At 39.1% G+C, this 21,653-nt stretch overlaps 1 protein-coding gene across 1 annotated transcript in view; it reads right to left on the bottom strand.

Annotated features, from left to right (window-relative positions):
* mpped1 (metallophosphoesterase domain containing 1) overlaps positions 1 to 21,653 on the bottom strand; it is a 354,345-nt gene that overhangs the window by 285,155 nt on the left and 47,537 nt on the right. Inside the window, exon 2 of the mRNA XM_028817697.2 lies at positions 5,671 to 6,010. Within this exon, the coding sequence (XP_028673530.1) occupies positions 5,671 to 5,825 (155 nt within the window). The 5' untranslated portion in view covers positions 5,826 to 6,010. The remainder of the gene's footprint in view (positions 1 to 5,670; positions 6,011 to 21,653) is intronic.

Here is a 21,653-nt window from a genome sequence, read left to right as displayed (position 1 = left end):
AGCTCTGTAATAGATGTCAAGCCATCTGTAAGCTTAGAACGCTGATTCTTCAAAACTTTTAAGGAACATTGAAATATCTTCGTAATACATGTTTAATTATTCTATCCATCCAGTGTTGCGCCAGTCCCAGCAAGAATGCAGCGCGAGGCAGGAACAATCCTTGAACGGGGTGCCAGCTCGTTGCTAGCGCTGCAACACCGTGTCCTCACATGTTCAATTATTAACATTATTATTTAAATGTTAACATTTTTTCTGTATAATGTAATAAACATATTTTGCTGCATTTCATCTTAAAAATGATATCGTCATCATATGTAAATACGCGCTTTATAAAGTGGCTCAGGTTGTGCAATATTATAACTGTATCGCAAGTTTACAGTGAGGTAACTGTACTTATAAGTACAAACAGCTCTACAAGGAGCACTTGATGGACTGATTGAGTGCGTTTATAGTTCTTGGGAGGAAACTGTTTTTGAACTGCGATGTCTGAAAGGCTCTGAAGCATTTGTTGTATGAGAGCAGTTCAACAGAAATGTGCACATGGCTGAGGCAGCGTGTGCTTGATGCTGTATACCGATAATTCTATTTCCGATCAGCTGCTGTATAGCTGTGATTCCCCACTCAGCTACAGTGGTATAAATACTTGAGAGTAATAACGCTAAAGCAGCTATGGTATTTGGAATACTTTGGCCATTCCGTGGACCATTACATTGTTACAGGTTAATTACAATCAGATGCCTTAACACTAGAATTACCAGAGCCTACGAAAAAACTCGTATATCCGGCCCACCTTAAATCGCTTCTTAAATCCGTTCACACCTCTCCGCCAGCATCCTTTGTCCTCTAAATGTGCTGATAAAAGACAAGCTGCAGACAGCCGGCTATTCCATCCCCCCACCGACTTAGAACGTGAGCGCACTTTTCCCAGCTCTTGCCTTCATTGATTATGTGGGAGTGAAGTGGAGTTTTACAGTGGAAATAATTGATCGTCATTCTAAAGTAATCTGTGTAAACACATTGTTAAAACAGAAACTTTGTCATATTTCAGTAATAAATGTTACAAAATGTAGTAGGCATAAACTATAGAATGTGTAAAGCCCGAGTTCCAAAGATCAAATAAACACTTTCACAAAAGCTTCAAGAACAACACAACAGTTTCTGTGGCATAGCGCGTTAAGATTTGCCTCTTAGAACAAAACAGCTCTGCTGCCTCTCAGACCTGAGTTTGAATCCCCGCTAGGGATGAAATGTTGCTTTTTTTTTTTTTTTTCTTTTTAACCTGAAACGGACATAAAATTTATAAATTGGTATGCACTGTCAGTTAATGAGATCGTTATATTTTCATGTGGGATGCTCCTTTTAAAATATTTTTTTTAACAATTGAGACTGCAATTAACAGGAACAACTGTCCTTATAACTGTTATTTTTAAGATCCATAACACACAGACAGACGAGCACTGCGTAATAGGGAGACAGACAGGCAGAGATATATAAATAAACAGGGAAGGCACATGTACTGAAAGAAAAAAAAGATCAACGTGCGTTGTTGTTACTTAGAGAGTCAGATGGGGGGGAGGGGTGATGTTAGAGCACGTGAGCTCATTCAGTGCTACAGTAACATTTATTACTAAAATATGACAAAGTTTCTGTTTTAACAATGTGTTTACACAGATTACTTTAGAATGACGATCTATTATTTCCACTGTAAAACTCCACTTCACTCCCACATAATCAATGAAGGCAAGAGCTGGGAAAAGTGCGCTCACGTTCTAAGTCGGTGGAATAGCCGGCTGCTGGCAGCTTGTCTTTTATCAGCACATTTAGAGGACAAAGGATGCTGGCGGAGAGGTGTGAACGGATTTAAGAAGCGATTTAAGGTGGGCCGGATATACGAGTTTTTTCGTAGGCTCTGGTAATTCTAGTTTAAACTAATAAACAATATGCGGTTAATTTCAGTGTATATAATAAAGCCGCATCAGGGATGTGGATCTAAAAATGAAAGGGAAACCGTACATGAACAGTAGCACTGCTTTGATGCTAGGCACTGCCAGTTTGCAAAACCAAGCAGAGAACTTATGTACACCAAGGATTTAGCAGGCGTGAAGAAGTACATGGCTTTACACCAAGTTTAGTTTTTATACATCGCGATGTGAGCGTGAAAACGGGCGTACACAACATTTTTGTGCATACGCACCGTTTATATATGAGGCCCCTGGTAAATAGATTTAATATGGCGAACTAGTATAGTATGTATAATGTCTACCTCCTCAATGTTCTGTTCTTGAGCCCTTTACTGAGCTATGCCCAGCATGAAGCACTGTACTGGAACTTCAATGATTCTGCTTTGTGAACCAGAGAGTAGCAACACATTGTGGTAAGAAATCCAAGGGGACATCCTAGTTCTCTGCAATATTGCATTTATTCCTCCACCAAGGGCCCATTCTCTCCCACCGCATTCTTCTAAGCATATGTATTTTAGCATTTGACTATCCAATTCGGCTTGAATTAGTAAGCATTTTATACTGCATCATGAGGAGTAAGAGAAAACTAACAGAATACAGAGAACTGTGTGAACCCCGTGATACAACTTGTTAAGCACGTCTTCCAAGTGCTTTGTTGAACATTCTTCCCCTTCGGTTCTGGTAGCAGCGTTCATTTGCATAAAGTGCAGCCTCATTTCTCTGCATGATTACAACCTCAGCCTGGTCGGTGGAGCTGTTGTACTGGCTTCATTCATTTGCATGAAGTGCAAGCCCCATTTCTCTGTGCTGTGATGGAAAAAGGATATGGTGCCTAAGAATCCCAACTGGCTATAAAATTATTTCCAACAAATACTAAAAAATAAAACAACGCATATCAGCTGATTTTCTTTATTTCTATAATGTCACCAAGTTTCAATTAAATCAGTTAATGTTATCAAAATGTCTTTTCTTAGTGGATACCTATACCCCTAGATATACCATCTTGCCAAATTTCAATTTTTTAACTAAACAGGAAATAGTGGTTTTGTTGATGAGTGAGTGAGTCAGTCAGTCAAATTTACATTTTATACATATCTATCTATTATTGTCAATAAGATACCTTAAATTCAGTTGTTTGTCTGAATCAATCAAAAACTTGACAATCCATCACTTAAAGTGGTAAAATAATAGATTATTGCCTTTAGTCTATTTTAATTGTGGGTTATCAGTTTATTAATAGCTATATTCTGTGATAGACTGAGTCCATGGCTTAACAATCAGAAGTCCAGTTTTAAATAAATAAATTTCCAGGTCAATCTCCATGGGTGTGTGCTTGTGTGGCTGTGGGAGGTTGGTGTGGTGACTGAGGGTGAGTTCTTTCTTGATTGCTTAATTGACTTTCTGCAGTGAGCGATCAAGGCGCTGCACCTGTGGAGGAAGATAAAAAGGGAGCTGACATGGCAGAAAGAGGAGAAATGAAAAGAAAGAATGAAAGAAGCAAGCAGGTGGGAAGACAGGTAAGAGAGCCAGTGTAGTGCAGCAAGCGAGAGAGGAGGCAGCCAGCTGCGAGCAAAGCTCCTCAGGGGAGCATGAGGCCAATGCTCAGTGGCTGCTGAAGTGGATGAATCTGGCTAAGCGTTTCAAGGAGCTGGAGTGATCAGGGGTGAAAGTCCAGAAAGACAGCAGGGCTCAAAGGCTCTGATTGTGAGTCAGAGGCTCCAATTGGGAGCCTTGCTATGAACAATGGACAGTAAGGACCTGAGCCTGGGTCTGGACGGAGAGCCCTGATATTGAGCCACGGAGCAGCACGCACCCAGACCTACCATTTAAGAAGGTTGTCTGTGCCTGTAGGTTTGGAGTCTTCTTTTCCAGCAAAGTCCAGTCAGGATAAGGGGAGGAGATGCCAGGATAGAGGGTTTGCATCAGGGTTCGGAGATTTTTAAAAGGATAGTTTTCTGCGTGAGTGGCTTTAACTTTGCTTTTAATGAATTTATCAAGATTCAAGATTCTTTATTATTTACTGGCTTGTCTTTAACCTCCACTGGACACGGTTTATTTGGGTTATTTATTTATTGACTTTTGATGTCCTGCACTTTTTGGACACTTGGATTTATGATTGATTTTAACAAAGCACTAATAACTTTGTACTTACCCCTTGCTATGTTTGTGTGTTGTGTTCTCATACACTGGCTCATCCTCAGTTATCTTACCGATGCTGGTGGGTTCAAGAGGTTCCCCGGAAGGACCCAGGAGTATGGGGCCAACCTGCACCGTCACATATTACTTTTAGGAAATAGCTAAAATGTTTCTACATTATGACATTTTTTCTGATGGTTTTCTTGATATTTTGATTTTATTATTGTGTTCACTTTCACCAGTTGTTTTATCGCAGCCACCATAATTTTGTTTTCATTCAGATACAGCACCCATGTTGTGCTAGTAATACATTTCAGTCTACCACTTGAGGTCTGCAAATTACGCACAGTAACACCAGCAACCCTGTATGTATTTAAAATGGCTGAGTTCTTCTCCAGGCATCTAAGATTTTGGATGATAAAAAAATTTTCATAGTGTTAATAAGTATCATCTGCGGTGGGTTGGCACCCTACCCAGGATTGGTTCCTGCCTTGTGCCCTGTGTTGGCTGGGATTGGCTCCAGTAGACCCCCGTGACCCTGTGTTCGGATTCAGCGGGTTGGGAAATGGATGGATGGATAATAAGTATCATTATAAGATGCCTTTTAGGATAAAGACTTTCTTTTAAAAAAGATTTTCAGCTTTTAGTTTAGTTACCTTTTTGGGTTTTACTTTTTTTTTTTTTTGCTTTGTTAGCTTTTGAACACTGCAAGTTTACAGGTTAAGTTTGTCTTTTCATCTTCCTTTCATGACCTACTACTGAATTTTTCACCACAACACTACCAATATGGGGCTAAATGGTTGAAGATTTGTGCAGGAATATCAACATTTTGCTTTACTCTGGGTTTTCATCTTTCATTTTTTGAAGACAAAAAGGGATGTCTTTAATTTTCCTGCCTTCAGTGGCTTTTTCATTGTAGTTCATTGCAAGTTTCCACCTTTTAATCCCTACCATTGGGGATTACCTACACCATAGCTTCCATCCATTCATTATCCAACCCGCTATATCCTAACTACAAGGTCACGGGGGTCTGCTGAAGCCAATCACACCACAGTTTCTTTAAACAAATTAAATATAATAAGAACATGGATGAATGGATACTTTTTTTTTACATAACTCACAATAAAAAACCCAATGATCTTTTTGATGGTGGTGTGTTACACGATTACTCACACTTCTCACAGCATATATGATAATTCGTTGCACTGCCATTGCATAGACTGGGAATATAACATAAATATTCTGTAAAAGTTATTCTGTGAATTCTCCTTTAAAAGAAAGAGGTAGGTCAAGAAGCAAAACCTTGGACAGAATTTGTTTTTTAGTTTTTTTCTGAATTCAGCATGTTCAGATTATTTTATTATATTTTTCAAATACAATACTAGAGTCATAAAAAATAAATAAAAATTATTTATATGCATTGTCACTAAGTCTTACACAATTCATATTGACAGCCTTTCAGAATAAGTCAAAGAAACCATATCTTTGCTGTAGTTCTCTGTACTGGGCCTGTGCATGTCAAGATAATAAACCTGGTATGACACAGCAAGTAAAGGAAAGCAAAGGAACTTACATGTGCACATGTGGAGGCTGAAAGCGTCCCTGGTTGATATTATAAAAGGTAAAGGCCTGAGTTGGATTGGTGCTGTATTCATCCACATCGACGGCTACTCGACCTCCATGTTGTTGCCTCCTGGCTGCCATGATCTCCGATAAGGTGAAAGCCATGGTGGCAAAGGGGTTGGGGGAGGGGGTTTTCTGTGGCAGGGTGGAGTCTGTTTTGCTTTTCCAGATTTGGACTCTTCACTTCACAAACTCAACTTCCAAACTTGTTTTCTACCTGGATTCACTGACTGCATGTCTTTGTTGTGCCACCTTCTTTCTCTCCTTCTGTGCCCCTCCTTGTCAAAGACCTGTGAGCAGATTGGAGAGACAGAGCAGAACCAGTTGACAGCTAATCTGTTTGTGTGTATTGGCTTTATTTAATATCACTTAGGAAGATCCAGTGGGAAAAAAATACACTTTCAGCCCCGGGAACTCATTAGAAATCTTTCCGACTCAGCGGGTTGATGAATATTCCAGAGCTGTGGAACGCTTGTACAGGAACATGCATTACAGAAGGGAAAATAATTATTTGAACAAATCCTGAATAAATCCGTCGTAATTGTCAGCAGCAACAGAGGGGAATTTGGGAACATTTTACACCACCCGAGTTCCAGTTAAACTTCCAAAAGCCTTGCTGAATTTTTGAGGTCAAAATCTCATTTGGTAGAAATAAAATAACAAATTTAATACATACGACTGCATATAAATATATATATATATAGTAGATGCATGTATAGGTGCACTGTATTTAAATACATAAATACACAAAACATTAAAAAACTGTATATCCATCCATTATCCAACCCGTTATATCCTACCTACAGGGTCACGGGGGTCTGCTGGAGCCAATCCCAGCCAACACAGGGCGCAAGGCAGGAAACAAACCCCGGACAGGGAGCCAGCTCACCAAAAGGCGCACACATACACACCAAGCACACACTAGGGACAATTTAGGATCGCCAATGCACCTAACCTGCATGTCTTTGGACTATGGGAGGAAACCGGAGTATCTGGAGGAAACCCACGCACACACTGGGAGAACATGGAAACTCCACGCAGGGTGGACCTGGGAAGCGAACCCGGGTCTCCTAACTGTGAGGCAGCAGCGCTACCCACTGCACTACCATGCCGCCTAAAACTGTATACATAACATATATACAGTAATCCTTCGCTATATCGCGCTTCGACTTTCGTGGCTTCACTCTATCGCGGATTTTATATGTAAGCATATTTAAATATATATCGCGGATTTTTTGCTGGTTCACGGATTTCTGCGGACAATGGGTCTTTTAATTTCTGGTACATGCTTCCTCAGTTGGTTTGCCCAGTTGATTTCATACAAGGGACGCTATTGGCAGATGGCTGAGAAGCTACCCAACCAGAGCACGTATTACGTATTAAATACAACTCCTCAAATATATTGTGAGTACGGGTGCTGTTCGCACCCCTAGAGGATACGGCCGCTCCTCAAAAAATGCTGAAAGATTACCTTCACATTGCTCCCTTCCTTGCTGGGCTTACATGTGGCTGCTTTGTCAAGCGATATGCTTCCCGCACGGTGTTTCACATACTTAAAAGATCAAACAGCCCTATTGATTTTTGATTGTTTGCTTTTTTCTCTCTCTATCTCTCTGACATTCTCTGCTCCTGACGCGCACTCCTTTGAAGAGGAAGATATGTTTGCATTCTTTTAATTGTGAGACAGAACTGTCATCTCTGTCTTGTCATGGAGCACAGTTTAAACTTTTGAAAAAGGGACAAATGTTTGTTTGCAGTGTTTGAATAAAGTTCCTGTCTCTCTACAACCTCCTGTGTTTCTGTGCAAATCTGTGACCCAAGCATGACAATATAAAAATAACCATATAAACATATGGTTTCTACTTTCGTGGATTTTCACCTTTCGCGGGGGGTTCTGGAACGCAACCCCCGCGATCGAGGAGGGATTACTGTATGTATATAACTAGCTTAATCCATTTCAGGGCAATTCAGCTGTGGGTGCAACCCAGCATTGGATAGAGCATCAGTCCATCGCCTTGGCTCACTCACATACTGTGCATACCCTTGTTCAAACTCATAAAAATTTTACAAGCCAAATTTGGAATCACCAGCATGTCTCTCTGACGTGGGAGCAAAAGTGGAGTACCAAGAGGGGATCCCACACAAACACAGTAAGAACACTCAGACTATTCACAGACAATGACCAGATACAGAATACACACCAAGGACACTGGATTTGTGAGGTGCTAAATATACAGTATATATACTCATACTCTTGCCCACAAACACACACCCATACACACAGACCTTTCTCTAAACCATCTAATTCTAGTCAAAGTCACCAGGAGCTACAGTATATAAAAGCACTGCTGGGTACAAGGCAGAGAAATAGTCCTAACCAGTGTGCCAACCTCAGCCTTATTGGGGCAATTTAGAATTGCCAATTTATCTAGACTGCCTGTCTTTGTAATGTGGAATAAAGGAAGAGTACCTGGAGAAATCTACATAGAGACATGGCAAGGCAATACCAACTTCACACAGACAGCATACCAGTGTACGAATTTGAACCCAGAATGCTGTATCTGTGAGGCACCTTCTATTTGAAAACAATGACTTTCATAATTTAGTATGCAATTTTTACACTGATTTACTGGTTTAAATTATTTGGCAGTGTGCATTCTTTACTTATTTTTTTTTAAAGTCCAAAATTAAATAAATAGAAACTACAGCATTTACAAAACAATATTATTAATACATGATATACGTATGTCACCTGGAAAGTTTAGAAAAATCTGTGTTTAATGACCTATGATGAAAGTCTTGTGTGCAAACTAAAAATTGTGACAGAAAGTATAAATTGTATAGTGTATACTGTATGTAATTTATATGAAATATTTAATCCAACCAGTTGATCAACTTCAAGGTATCAGTGTCCACAGACTCTACCACCTGCATTGAACATGCACCAACCCTGGACATCAATTAAATACATGTTTACAACTATATGTTTTTTGGTGTGTTAATGTGTCCTGAATTAACTTAGCACTCGGAGGCCTGTTTCTCACCTTGTGCACTATACTGCTAAGACAGACATTGGGTCCCCCAGCCCAGAATTTGGCTAGACTTGTTTGTAAAATGGATAGAAGGATGGATAGGTTTGACATGATGTATATCATAAAGAGAAAAAATGTATATCATCTAGAATTACCTATGTCATTGCTAGGCTACTGTACATCCTGACATTTTTAATTATCTGAGAAAAAAGGAAATATGCAAAAACGATTAACATTTTAAAGTATCTCATTGTATAAAAAATTCTGATTTAAAACAGTTTTTAAAATGTTTTTATTCTACAACATTAGGTGGACTAAAAGATCTCACAACAAAATTTGAACATTTTAGTTGTGTTCTCATATCTCAGTGGACAGGTGCAATTAGAGTGCTTCGTTTAATAAGATGCTCAGATATAGCATTATATAAAATGGCAGACTTCTTAACATTCTAATCCATATATAACATACAACACAACTAAATAAAAGCCTCAGGCAATGAGGATATCCATCTATTTTTGTATTCTTACATTTTATGGTTTACTAGCCATGCTACCTGTTGAAGACAGGTAATTTCAAAATATTTGCTGTCTCTTGGCCTACATGTGCCTTCAGTGCCTTTCCTCAGTATCCGCATATGTCTGAATATCTCTTGACCAGTACTGCCTCTGTCATGTATGTTCCTGTAAAATCTGCTTCTCAGGCTCTATCATTATTTTCAAGGTGCCTTTCACGCCTCCAGTCTGGTTTTATACTTTCTATTTTTGATGGTGAGTCTCTCAGTGTGCCTCCAATGCCTTTATTCCACCTCACACGGAACTCACACTTGTAATTCCATTTTTTGATCAGGTTATCAAAACCAAACTGATAATTACACCAAAGACAAACTGACCCATCAGGTTGCTTTCAATGACTGGAAACAAATATACATTTGTGTTTTATTATACAGTAGAGTAGATGGTAATGGCAGGTTAAAGCATTATATGTACCAACAGTAGTTGCCGTGGTTCACACAGCCTTCTCTGTATGTTTAAGATAAAGAATAGTTCAGGAAAATGCCCCTCACCACAATTCTAGCTTACCTAGATACATCCAGATGACAGTAGACACTTCAAATTTCAGAAAAAAGGAGTATTTATTTTAAAGTAGCACAGTGGTTAGATGTGTTGCCTAACAGCTTGAATTCTGACCTTGGAACCCCAGTCCTGTTTATTGTTTGTATGATGTCTGTATGTTCTCTAATGGTCTGTTGGGATTTCCTCCCAGAACATTGCATTTTTTTTAACTCCTTCAGCCTAAAAACATGAAACCTGGACTTGCAACCTATCTGAGGCTGACTCTTGCCTTGCACCCAGTGTTGCCAAAACAGTATCCATATCCCAATTACCATGTACCGAAAAAAAAAGTGTGAGAATGGAAGGGTGTTTCTTTTGAAAGGATGGATGCACAAAAATTTTTATTTTTTATTACACCCATTCAGTCATATTTCTTGTTTTAAGGTCTGGAGAGATGAAGTAATGAAATAGAAGTAGTTCCAAGCATTACTAAAGAGCACCAAGAAGAGAAGGAGAATGGGAAAAAGCTAGTAAGACCTAGAAGTTCAAAATAATTGACACATTTATACAAAAACCACTAAGAGCGGCCACACCAGCAAATCAAAGTGAAGTTACGGACAATTAATTAGTCTTCAGACTTAATTTAAATCTCATAGCCACCTTTGTAATCTAAAGCAGATCATTCCAGATATTGGTAACTCTATAGTTACAGGCTCTGTTTCCTAGAGTACCTTTCCTAAATATTTTAAGAAGGTCTTATGTCTGTGATTACAGTGCACACCCTGGAGTGTATGCATTAATGCTTTGTGTGAGGTAAAGTACAAGTTTATTGTCTGATCAACACACAAAACATTGCCTGTCTCCTGAGGGGAAGAAGCAATTACCACTTTACATATAAAAAGAAGGATTTAAAAGCAGGCTTTAATCTTCACTCATATAGAATTAAAGTATATAGAATGTTTAGGGAAAGGCTGAGCAGAAAAATTGCTGTAAATAAGACTGTGATTCAGCTTTTCCTATGCGCCATGGGCCCAGGAGTTTATTTTCTCTGGGATGTATCCACAATGGGATTTGCTTTCCTTTCCAAAAGCATAAATTGGCCCTTACTTGATATACTTTAATAGTTATTATTTTTTAATTAATTGTTTTGTGAGGAATTTAGCTAAATAATGAGCACTACTCTCTCTCTCTCTTTCTTATATATATATATATATATATATATATATATATATATATATATATATATATATAGTTTTACTGTCAAATAATGCAAAGAGTACGCGACACGTGTTTCGTCCTAACTGTCAAATGAACGAACCACATGCTGTAGCACAGCATCAGGGGCTTCGCCTCTGGCGCTGACGTTCGAGGTTCGATTCCTGAGAGGGGATACAGTGAGTGTGTACGCCTGATGAGCCCACTCCTCTCCTGCAAGGTCTGTCTTCTTCCACCCGACTTTGTCTCTCTGAATGGAGTGAGGTGGCCTCCTTTATACTGCACCCAGAAGTGTTCCAGGCATGGCAGAAGTGCTGCATGTGAATCCAGCTCCTCTTTTGGCAGCACTTTCAGGTCTGGCGGAAGTGCTGCAGACCTTGTTTCCGGAGCTGTCCAGGCACACCCTGGCAGTGGCCATGGACCCCAACAGGTTTGAGCCCAAGCCTGTGGCCCTGATGCAACCCTGTGGGCTGCCCTCTCATGTCCCAGTGTATGAATTGCTCTTCTCCTGGTCCCCTGCTATTCCAGGCTTCCCGGTTGGGCACGATACCCGACCATCCATCACAATATATATATATATATATATATATATATATATATATATATATATATATATATATATATATATATATATATGGTTGCAATAGTTTACTGTCAAATAAATGCAAAGAGTACACGACACGTGTTTCGCCCTCATTCTGGGCTCATCAGGTGTACACACTCCACTGCACTCCCTCTCGGGAATCGAACCTCGGACGTCAGCGGCGATGCCCCTAACGTTGCGCCACGGCGTGTGGTTCGTTTATTTGACAGCATGTAGATCGGGGTAATTACATTCACGGCATTCGAAGTCTGTGTCACAATCTGTTAGTGTGGGTGGTTACCTACCAGGTAACGCTTTGTGGTTGGCCAGCAATCTGCTAACATCCGCCACGGTGCCCTCAGTTTGTGAAGAGCAGATCATAGAATGGTTGCAATAGTTTACTGTCAAATAAATGCAAAGAGTACACGACACGTGTTTCGACCACCCACACTAACAGATTGTGACACAGACTTCGAATGCCGTGAATGTAATTACCCCGATCTACATGCTGTCAAATAAACGAACCACACGCCGTGGCACAACGTTAGGGGCATCGCCTCTGACGCTGACGTCCGAGGTTCGATTCCCGAGAGGGAGTGCAGTGGAGTGTGTACACCTGATGAGCCCAGAATGAGGGCGAAACACGTGTCGTGTACTCTTTGCATTTATTTGACAGTAAACTATTGCAACCATTCTATGATCTGCTCTTCACAAACTGAGGGCACCGTGGCGGATGTTAGCAGATTGCTGGCCAACCACAAAGCGTTACCTGGTAGGTAACCACCCACACTAACAGATTGTGACACAGACTTCGAATGCCGTGAATATATATATATATATATATATATATATATATATATATACACTAACCATGTGCGCCCAACTACGTTGTGCGTATTAAAGTTGTCTGTGAAGGGCTCCCTGTTTAAACGCGGCTGCCAGTCGTGAACTGGGCCCTTCGTCGCACAGCATTATGATTTTTTATAAGGGAAACAAAATTGGAAAACAAAACCCTTGGACATTGATTCGATAGGAACGGCCTACTCAGAATCACTGTTCGAATAGTAATTATGTGGTGGTGGAGGAGCATTTCTGCTTCTCTCCGTTCACAGTCCGTCTCGTTTTCATGACGCTGTCGTTTCCTGTCACGATCTCTTCCCAACCTTTCTCCAATCTCGCAGGTTGCTTTGTGGCAATCCAAAGAGTAAGGAAGAAGCAATGCTTCTTTCTTGAACTCCAAACGCAGACTGATGGAAAATCACAGAAGTGCCGACTCCAAGAAGTGGGTGAACATTCGATTTGGACGAAGTGCTGCCAACGACGGTCGATAGAAACACAAAAAACCACAGTCTCGACAATGAAGCAGGTGTCGACGCCAGATCTAAACACAAAGCACAGTGTGGACACCAGATCTAAACACAAAGAGTGCTATCAAGTGTTTGTAAACAAAAGTAACAACCAAGGTGTTGTGTATTGAGCCAGTACAAACAGCACGTAGTCTCCTTTAGTTCAATCCTCTTTAATCACCACACTCCAACCTCATCCAACGATCCTCCCCCTCACTTCCTCTCCTCCTCCATCACTACTGCCCTCTACTGAACACAGCAGGAACACCACACAAGGCAGTGAATTCGCGGACAAACAAAGATCAAGATCCAAATGAAGATTATATATAAAGATATATATATATAAATATATATATATACAGGTTGCCAACAGTAGGTTTACAGTTGTGAGCACACGAGGCTGGCAATTTGAGCACTTTATGCCTAAGTGCAACATGCCATTGTGATAATCTTTTGAGTTAATAAAGTTAATAAAGCTATTAAGTTAATATAGCTAATGTAATAATCATAACCTGCATATCTTTTTCCATACAAACAACTATAAACCTACTTTTTTCCCACCCCTGTATATATAGTATACACTATACATAGATTGGTGTTTATTGCATACTGTTTTGTGATTTTGTTGAATGGTACATTTAATTCTCACTGTATTATGTTTATGGTTGTGTAATGTGCTGTGAGTTTGTCAACAACAAATGAGCTGCTGTGTATAACTAAACAGAATGGAAAATATATGATTGTGTTTTAGTTTCTTGCCTGCCTGTATCATTTATGTCAAGACAAACATCGATTTTTATAGTTTGAGCTGAATAATTACTAACATGCACATCAACTTCTACTCTTTGAAGCTGATCGAAATACCGTACGTCCCTTGTCTATCAAATCCAACCCCCACTTTATAGTGCTTCTTGTGCTGTTGTATCTATACAGACAAAAGGCTAACCAGAAACTGCATTCAATGAATGAATGAGCAAGGCACCACAGACAACAGTTGATTTACTCTGAGCATTTTGGTGTACTTCTTAGTTGTAACTTTATTATCCTATATACTAGGTGATCCACAGTCACCTTCAGAGCACCATACACCCTTTAATTCTACAATCCACCTACATACATAATATAGCATAAATGTGTGGTCTAACAATACAATGGTCTGCTGCTGTGCCTGTAACTGTTGTTGCCAATGGCACCAAATCACCATGAATCCATACACTATATGACCAAAAGTGTGTATACTGTACACCACTGCAAATTGTTGAGTTTATGTGTTTCAGGTGTACTACTTATTAACAGGTGCATAAAATCCTTCACATTTTTTTAACCATGCAATCTTCATTGACAAATGTTAACAGTAGCATGGGTCATATTGAATTGCTCAGTGATTTTAAATGTTTTACTTTGCTCTGTTAGACCCACCCTGATCACCTATAAGTGCTACTATTATGATTTGGAAACATATAGGAACAACAACAGCTCAGCCATGAAGTGGTAGACCATGCAAACTAATAGAGCAGGGTTGCTGAGTGCTGACGCAAATAACACGAAAAAATCAAATGTGATACCCTATGCCCTGCCACTCTACATCCTTCTTTAAAACCCAAGCATCTGTAGATGTACCATAATGGAGCAGTGGTGGAAAAACAAATGCTTTTTATTTTCAGTGTAAGAAAATAATAATTCTCAAAACACAGTCGTCTGAAATGACACAGAATATTTATAACAATCAACAAAAATAAGTGAAGGTGAATATGTACAGTATATACAGTGTCTTGAAAAATAAAAGTGATAAAAAAATAACAAAAAAACAAGTCTTTTTATTCCTCCTTCAGATAAAACAAAAAATCAAACAGAACAAAAAAGAATAGTTAGCAAAAGTAAAGAATGAAGAAAAAATAGCACAGTCACAAAAGACAAAAAAAAAAAAAACTCAGTGGAAACTACCATATATACTCGCGGATAAGTCGAATGCGGAAAACTCACACTATTGGTACAAGGGATTATGATATGCTAACGCCCACCTGTGAGAGTAACCACGGAGCACACTGTATTTTTTTTCTATGTGGGTGTGGTAATGCGCTATATCAGCGTGTGCTCCTAACCTCTCTCTCTCTCTATTGTGCCTATGTGACCACACGGTAATACCTGAACTATTCTGAAGCAACATTTGCACTGTTTTGTGTTTTTTTGTATCTCACACCCTCATATACCTTTATCGTAAGAGCATCCCTTATCTTCAATGGAGCGTTCAATCAGATGAAAATATGAAGCTGGTTTTAAATTAAACATCCTTGAAGAAGCGAAAGAAATTGGTAACTGCGCTGTGGCAACAAAATTCAATGCGTCTAAGAAAGTGGTGCGAGATTGGAGGAGGCAAGAAGATGTTAAAAAAAAACAATTAAGTGTCGCATTTTTGAACGCGTGTACAAGTCGGGGTCTGATTTTATGATCAATTTTTTGGGTTTCAAGACCCGACTTATACGTGAGTATATATGGTATATATGCACAAAAATGCTCTCACTATAGCTGCTGCACGAAACTCAATCTTGCTTAATTCTCTTAAGGCTCCTCATTTGCACAGCCAGCTTGCATACCCTCTTTTTATGCTGTTAACCCTGCCACAACACACATTGATTTAAATGGACTTCCTTCTCGACAGACACAAAGAAAGGGCAGGTTTGTGGCATGCCAGCACGCAAAGGTTCAATACAAGTGACAAGCCTCAACACTCAAAACCAAAACATCCAGAGACACATCCTTTTACATAGTGGCTCCATGCTGCTGGCACATTTCAGGAACCTACCATGTAGGTAAGTGCACCTCTTATAACTAATCATAAAGAAAAAAATTTGTTAAATTGTTATCAAAAAACAAACTCTGCTATACAGATAATCACATAGCACAAGAAATGGGAGCTTCATGAAGTAACTTTCCATGGCTGTGCAGCTGCATACAAGCTTAAGATCACTAAGAGAAATGACAAGCATTGGCTGGAGCCGTGTAAAGCACCAGAAACGTGTTCTCTGGAGTGATGAATCATGCTTCATTTTCTGACAGTCTGAACGATGAATCTGGGTTTGCCAGATGCCAGGAGAATGCCACCTTCTTGCGCAGCAGAGTGGATGCTATAAAGTTTGGTGGAGCAGGAATAATGGTCTGGGTCTGTTTACCAGGGTTTGGACTAGGCCCTTTGGTTCCAGTGAAGAACAATTTAGACATTTTAGACAATTGTGCAATCCCAGCTTTGTGACAACAGTTTGAGGAAGGCCACTTTCTGTCTCAGCATGACTGCACCCCAGTGCACAAACCTAGTTCCTTTAGAACATGGAGGTTCCCAAGTGGCCTGCACAGAGCCTTGTCCTCAAGCCTACTGAACACTTTTAGGATGAACTGGAATGTTGATTGCAAGCCACGTCTTCTCAATCAACATCAGTAGATGATCTCACAAATACTCTTTTGGAAGAATTAGACAAATCCCCAGAAGAGTGGATGCTGTTATAGTCATAAAGGACGATAAACTATATATCACTGCCAATAGTTTTGGAATGGGATGTCCAACAAAATCATATACTGTAAGTGTGATGGTCAGGTGTCCAAAAACCTTTGGCCATTTAGTTTCTAATACAGATCAGGATGGGTAGGTTATTTAAATTAGCAGAACATCAAATGCCACAGGAGGATACAAAGAAGAAACAGAAAATGGGAAGGCGTTAACAACAGCTAGTCATGATGATTGCAACAATTACTGTTTAGACAAATAACTGACAGACATTTTAACACTACAAACATTTGTGCCAGCACATTAAAGTAATACTTGATTTAGATCCTGAACCTACTTTTTCAGATAGGCATATAATGCTAGAGTCTATGTAAGATGACTTGATTTTCATATCTCAATGCTTGTGTGCTGTTTCATTTCAAGCTGTTTCTTCAAAGTAACAATGTGAAAACCCAAATGAACCCAAACTCTATTTTTTGGAATGCAGGAGCAATAATTTTTGTTAATTTTGTTAATATATTTTATAAAGGAATACACCACCCAAAAATATTTTTTCATTTGTTACTTACTCTGTGCTGTTTGTAGTGATAGTTGTGAAAAACCTTTAATCTCATGTTTTATAGGAGAATGAACATCACAAAGTTTTTGATACAATAATATTTTTGAGTGGAGTATTCACTTAAAACATGCTTCTAAATTCCTACAAATGGTACAAAGTAAAAAATCACCAAACATGCTCTCAGTCTATCAATGATGCACAACATTTAAAATATTGTAATACTCTACTGCGTAGTTTCGGAAACTATTTTGGTTGTGGGGTGCAGCCTTTTGCAGGGTCATGACTCACACTTTATTTAATGGGGAAGGGTTTCATATAGTGAAGTGTCCTCTAATGAGTCGTTGCCAGCAATTAAAGAAAACGACATTGCTCCACTACAACTGTGGGCCACAATTAACCAAGGGAGAAATGACTGTCTGTGTCGAGATCCAACGGGGAACCAATGACTGTCAGCAGCCATTCTCCAAGGGGAAACCTGCCCCTAAGGATCTCGAAGACTCTAAGAAGGACAAGATTGGGTTACAAGAAAAATGTTGAAGAAACACTGCTTTACACTACTGTTTTTTGTCCATCACTAGAATACATGTTTATCAATAATTTTGATTATGAAGCAACTTACTCAGTCCCTCAAACCTCACAGAAGTACCAGTAAGGGAACATAAAGGTGGGAGCAAATTCAAGATTAGATATAAAACATTCCTACTAAATGTGTCTTGGATCCCCTCCTAGCTCTGGGGAAAGTCCGAGTCTTTTTTTCCCATGATACACACCCTTCCCTGATCTTATTTCTTGTTCTTCTTTAGTCTCAGTTCACTGCTCACCATTTCTCTACACCAGCAAGTTATTGTCCTTTACCTCACAAATGTAGTTGCCAGGAAGTGAACAAAACAAGCTTGAAGTGAATGTTTACACAATGGCATAGAGTTCAGTTCATGTGAACCCCTGCACCTTATGATCTTACAATGACCAGGGTACCTAGGCTGTAGTGTTGTATAACAGGTGTTAACCATAATACAGCTTTCTTTCCTGCTCTCAGTTTAAAGGGCTGCACACTCAAAACGGCTATAAACTACGCCCTTGTTAAATGGCCCATTGATGAACCAATATGAAGCTATGAAAAAGCAAAAAGTGGTCCACCACCTTGCAGAAGCAGCCCTTTCAGACCAGCTAATGGAAATTCTGTGTCATTGGCCAAAACCACTTCTTCTAGTGCTTTTGGCTGTATTTGTGTTTTAGCTGCGAACCAAGTGCCTGAATTCTGGAAATGACACAATATTTCAAAAAATATTACTCCATCATAAGATTTTTAGGATTGTTTTTTAAACTAGCATTTAGACAATTAACACCACATACCTATGAAAGATGTGGTAATGACCTAAAAATAATACCAAATGAACATTTTTGTAATAGTGCAACATTAGCTTGATCATTAAACAATTTACTACTGTATATTTTATATTTGGCAGGCACGGTTTTTTTACAAGGTGACTTACAAGTTTAAAATGTATTGCCATCCCATTCATTCATCCATTATCATACCAGCTTAATACAGATTAGAATCATCAGGTGTGGGGACCATCCATACACACACATTCAGTCATTGTTTCTGTCATGTATTTTTATAGCTGGTGCACAGACAAGTTCACTGACTTGCTCAGGGGCACACAGTGAGTTCTAGACTGGAACTGAACTGGCAAATTTATAACACGTTTAAGTGTTCAGACTATTTTCTAGTACAGCTACCAAAAAAGATTCAAGCTGAAATTTGGCAGGATTGCAATATCTAGGGAAGTAGGTATCCACAAAGAAGGGGCGTTGCAATATATCAATATTTAGGGGTAAGCCTCCTCTACAATAGAAAAACTAAATGCCCCAAAATCCTTGATGGATTTGATAGAAATTTGGTGATGTTATAGAAAAAAGAAAATTTGCCATCATTATACCCACTAACCCACTTTAAAATACACCAACACATTCTTCTGCTCACCTTCCATCTTCCTTCCCTTACAATCTCATTCTCACTCTTGGCTTTGGCCTCTGTCTTTTGCCAGTTAAGCTTTCACTCTGAATTCTCTTTACAAATTCAGACTCAAACCTCAACCTTTCCACTGAGATCATTTTCAGTTTCAGAAGACATTCCTACTTTTGCTAAAGAAACAACCAACTAGAGTTCCTATTAATGACCACTGGTGTGCCTTTACTGCCCAGCCCAAAAAGAGTTCTGTATCTAAGGAAACCTTTCAGCATTTTATTCCTTTAATGCAAAGTTTGAGTTCTCCTATTCAGGTCAAAGACTAGAGTATACAGTATGCTGGCCCATCAGGGACACCTGCCAGGCCTCATCAAGCTTCCTACTGAATGGAAAACAAGGATAGCTATCATCCATGAGCTAAACTGTCAGCCTTGTTGGCCTCCTTTGTTTCTGAACAAATAGTTAGGCAATCCTGTTTCCAGTTGGGCTTTATGCCCTCAGGTATCCTAAGAAAACACTGCATATCCTCTTCCAACACAACCAGTACATCTGTAGGGTTTGCTGTTCCCTTGGAGACACTGCCTCAAATGCTGGCATGTCTAGTTGCAGGCTTTTTAATGCTGTTCTCTCTTTCCTCTGGAGGCACAGCATCGTGCAGGTGGTGCTCTTACCACATGCAATTTTATACAAGTTCAGCTTCACTGAGCAAATGTTTGGCTTTCATATACTGAAACCTCCAGCCTTGTCTGTGTACTATATCATTCATTCCAGGTAATCAAGCAATAATTACTGCTTTAGTGTAAGATCGATTAGGAGTAGAAGACTTGTAAAATTATGAAGGGAATAGGGAATAGGTAATGTAGATTCTAGAAGGTAAATGAAAATAAGTTGTTAAATTAAGACAAAGAAAACAAGCAAAGATTAAATAAATGTATATTTCATATAGTTTGTACACCATGCCAATACATATTAGCTCTACAGTTGCTTATATATTTAGCTGTACAATCAGTTACATATTTGTAAAACCAGTAAAATTGCAGCTTAAATAACTTGCTCAGAGTCACACAGTTATGCAGGGATGAGAATAGAAGAAACTTTGAAATTTACAGAACATGTCCAAACTGAGCCCCTTTGTTAGGTGCTTTAAACTTTGACCATAATTGTTTCTCTGCTTCAGGCATATACTAGGCACTGGCGGTTTATGTGAGATGGGTATTTTTGCAACCTGCCAGTATGTATTATAATCCCATGACAGGAGAATCTCATGACAGTGTAGCTCTTAACTACAGAGAATCTGCAAACAGCCTGTAATGTGGACAGCGTAATTTGATCAGCTATGCTGAAATGAAGAGAATGTCAAATGTGGGCTTTTTTGTGTAATTATCAAAATTTTAAATTGTAGACTGTTGTTGTAGCACTTAAATCTAACCGCAGAAGAGTCACCTAATTGAAATGAATTCAACAGAGTGTAATTGCAGATGACAATACCAAGAACATCACTTGCAACATGCTTACTCGTGGACATTCTTGGCATGACCACTCTAAGCTGTTTTTCATGTGTACTAATAAAATTCCTTGCATTTTTCACTCCAACAGATGATGTATACAATCAACACTATAACCTAAAAATATTTTTAGGATTGAAAAACAGAGGCTGATAGATAAAGAGTTAATCCCATTGGAGCCCATTAACTGTCACATGGAAGGACGTAGCTGATGGTCTGGCTGCGGGGGGTCTAGGTCTCAAGTCCTGGGAGATCAACATGCTCTCCATACTTCTGTTAATTGAACTTCCTTTTTATTTACACTGTTTATTTATTCATGTTCTAACTTTTCTACATTAATAAGGGCAAATTACCAGAATGTAATGGACATAAATATGATTAGTACTCCATCCAGCAATACTTTTTATTTCCTATATTTTTCTTTTTAAATTTTCCTTTAATACAGTATAGAGTTATTTTCTCTGTTGCCTCATTTGTATGGCATTTGGTATAGGATTCTCAACAGCATTGCTAATGTTTGTGATGTGCCATCCATTAGAAAAAAAAATGAAATGCATTTTATTACTATATACATTACAAAATATATTCCAATAGATGGGGTATCACAAACATTAATGCTGAATACACTCAACTATTGTATAAGAGAGACCAGAGAGAGAGACAGGGTGTTGGGGCACCAAGGCGGAAGTCCTGTTTAAGAAGTGAAAGTTCTTTCAGAAGGAAACCAAAACAACAACAGAAAAGTATAGAGACCCACAGTCCTGTAAGGTAACTGTGCCTTTAACAGAATCAGGGTCCAGAGTGAATGTCAACTTTAGGTGGCTTCAAAGTTTATAAGACCAGGGTGGAAAAGGCAGAAGTGATTATGTGTTTTGCCTTAAAAGTCCTCATCCAAAACAACACAGACAGGAGTTAGAGATTGTGTTTCACCATAATTCGTCCTTGTCTTTACCTGTCTAAAGTGAGGAAGCCATTCCTGCAGCCTGAAAAAACTAATTTCAAAATTAGAGTTTTGAATATTTCAAAACCCAGAATGGTGCTAAAATCAAAAAGAAAACCATAATAATGGGATGTTAACCACTAACCACAAGCTCTGCGGTTGTACAGTATCAAAACCAGTCAACAATGCTACTGACAGCAGCACTCTAATTTACAAAAGCAGAATTTCAA

Source organism: Erpetoichthys calabaricus, chromosome 1, assembly GCF_900747795.2.
Source record: "Erpetoichthys calabaricus chromosome 1, fErpCal1.3, whole genome shotgun sequence".
Lineage (NCBI taxonomy): Eukaryota > Metazoa > Chordata > Cladistia > Polypteriformes > Polypteridae > Erpetoichthys > Erpetoichthys calabaricus.
This window is presented reverse-complemented; position numbering and strand designations above follow the sequence as displayed.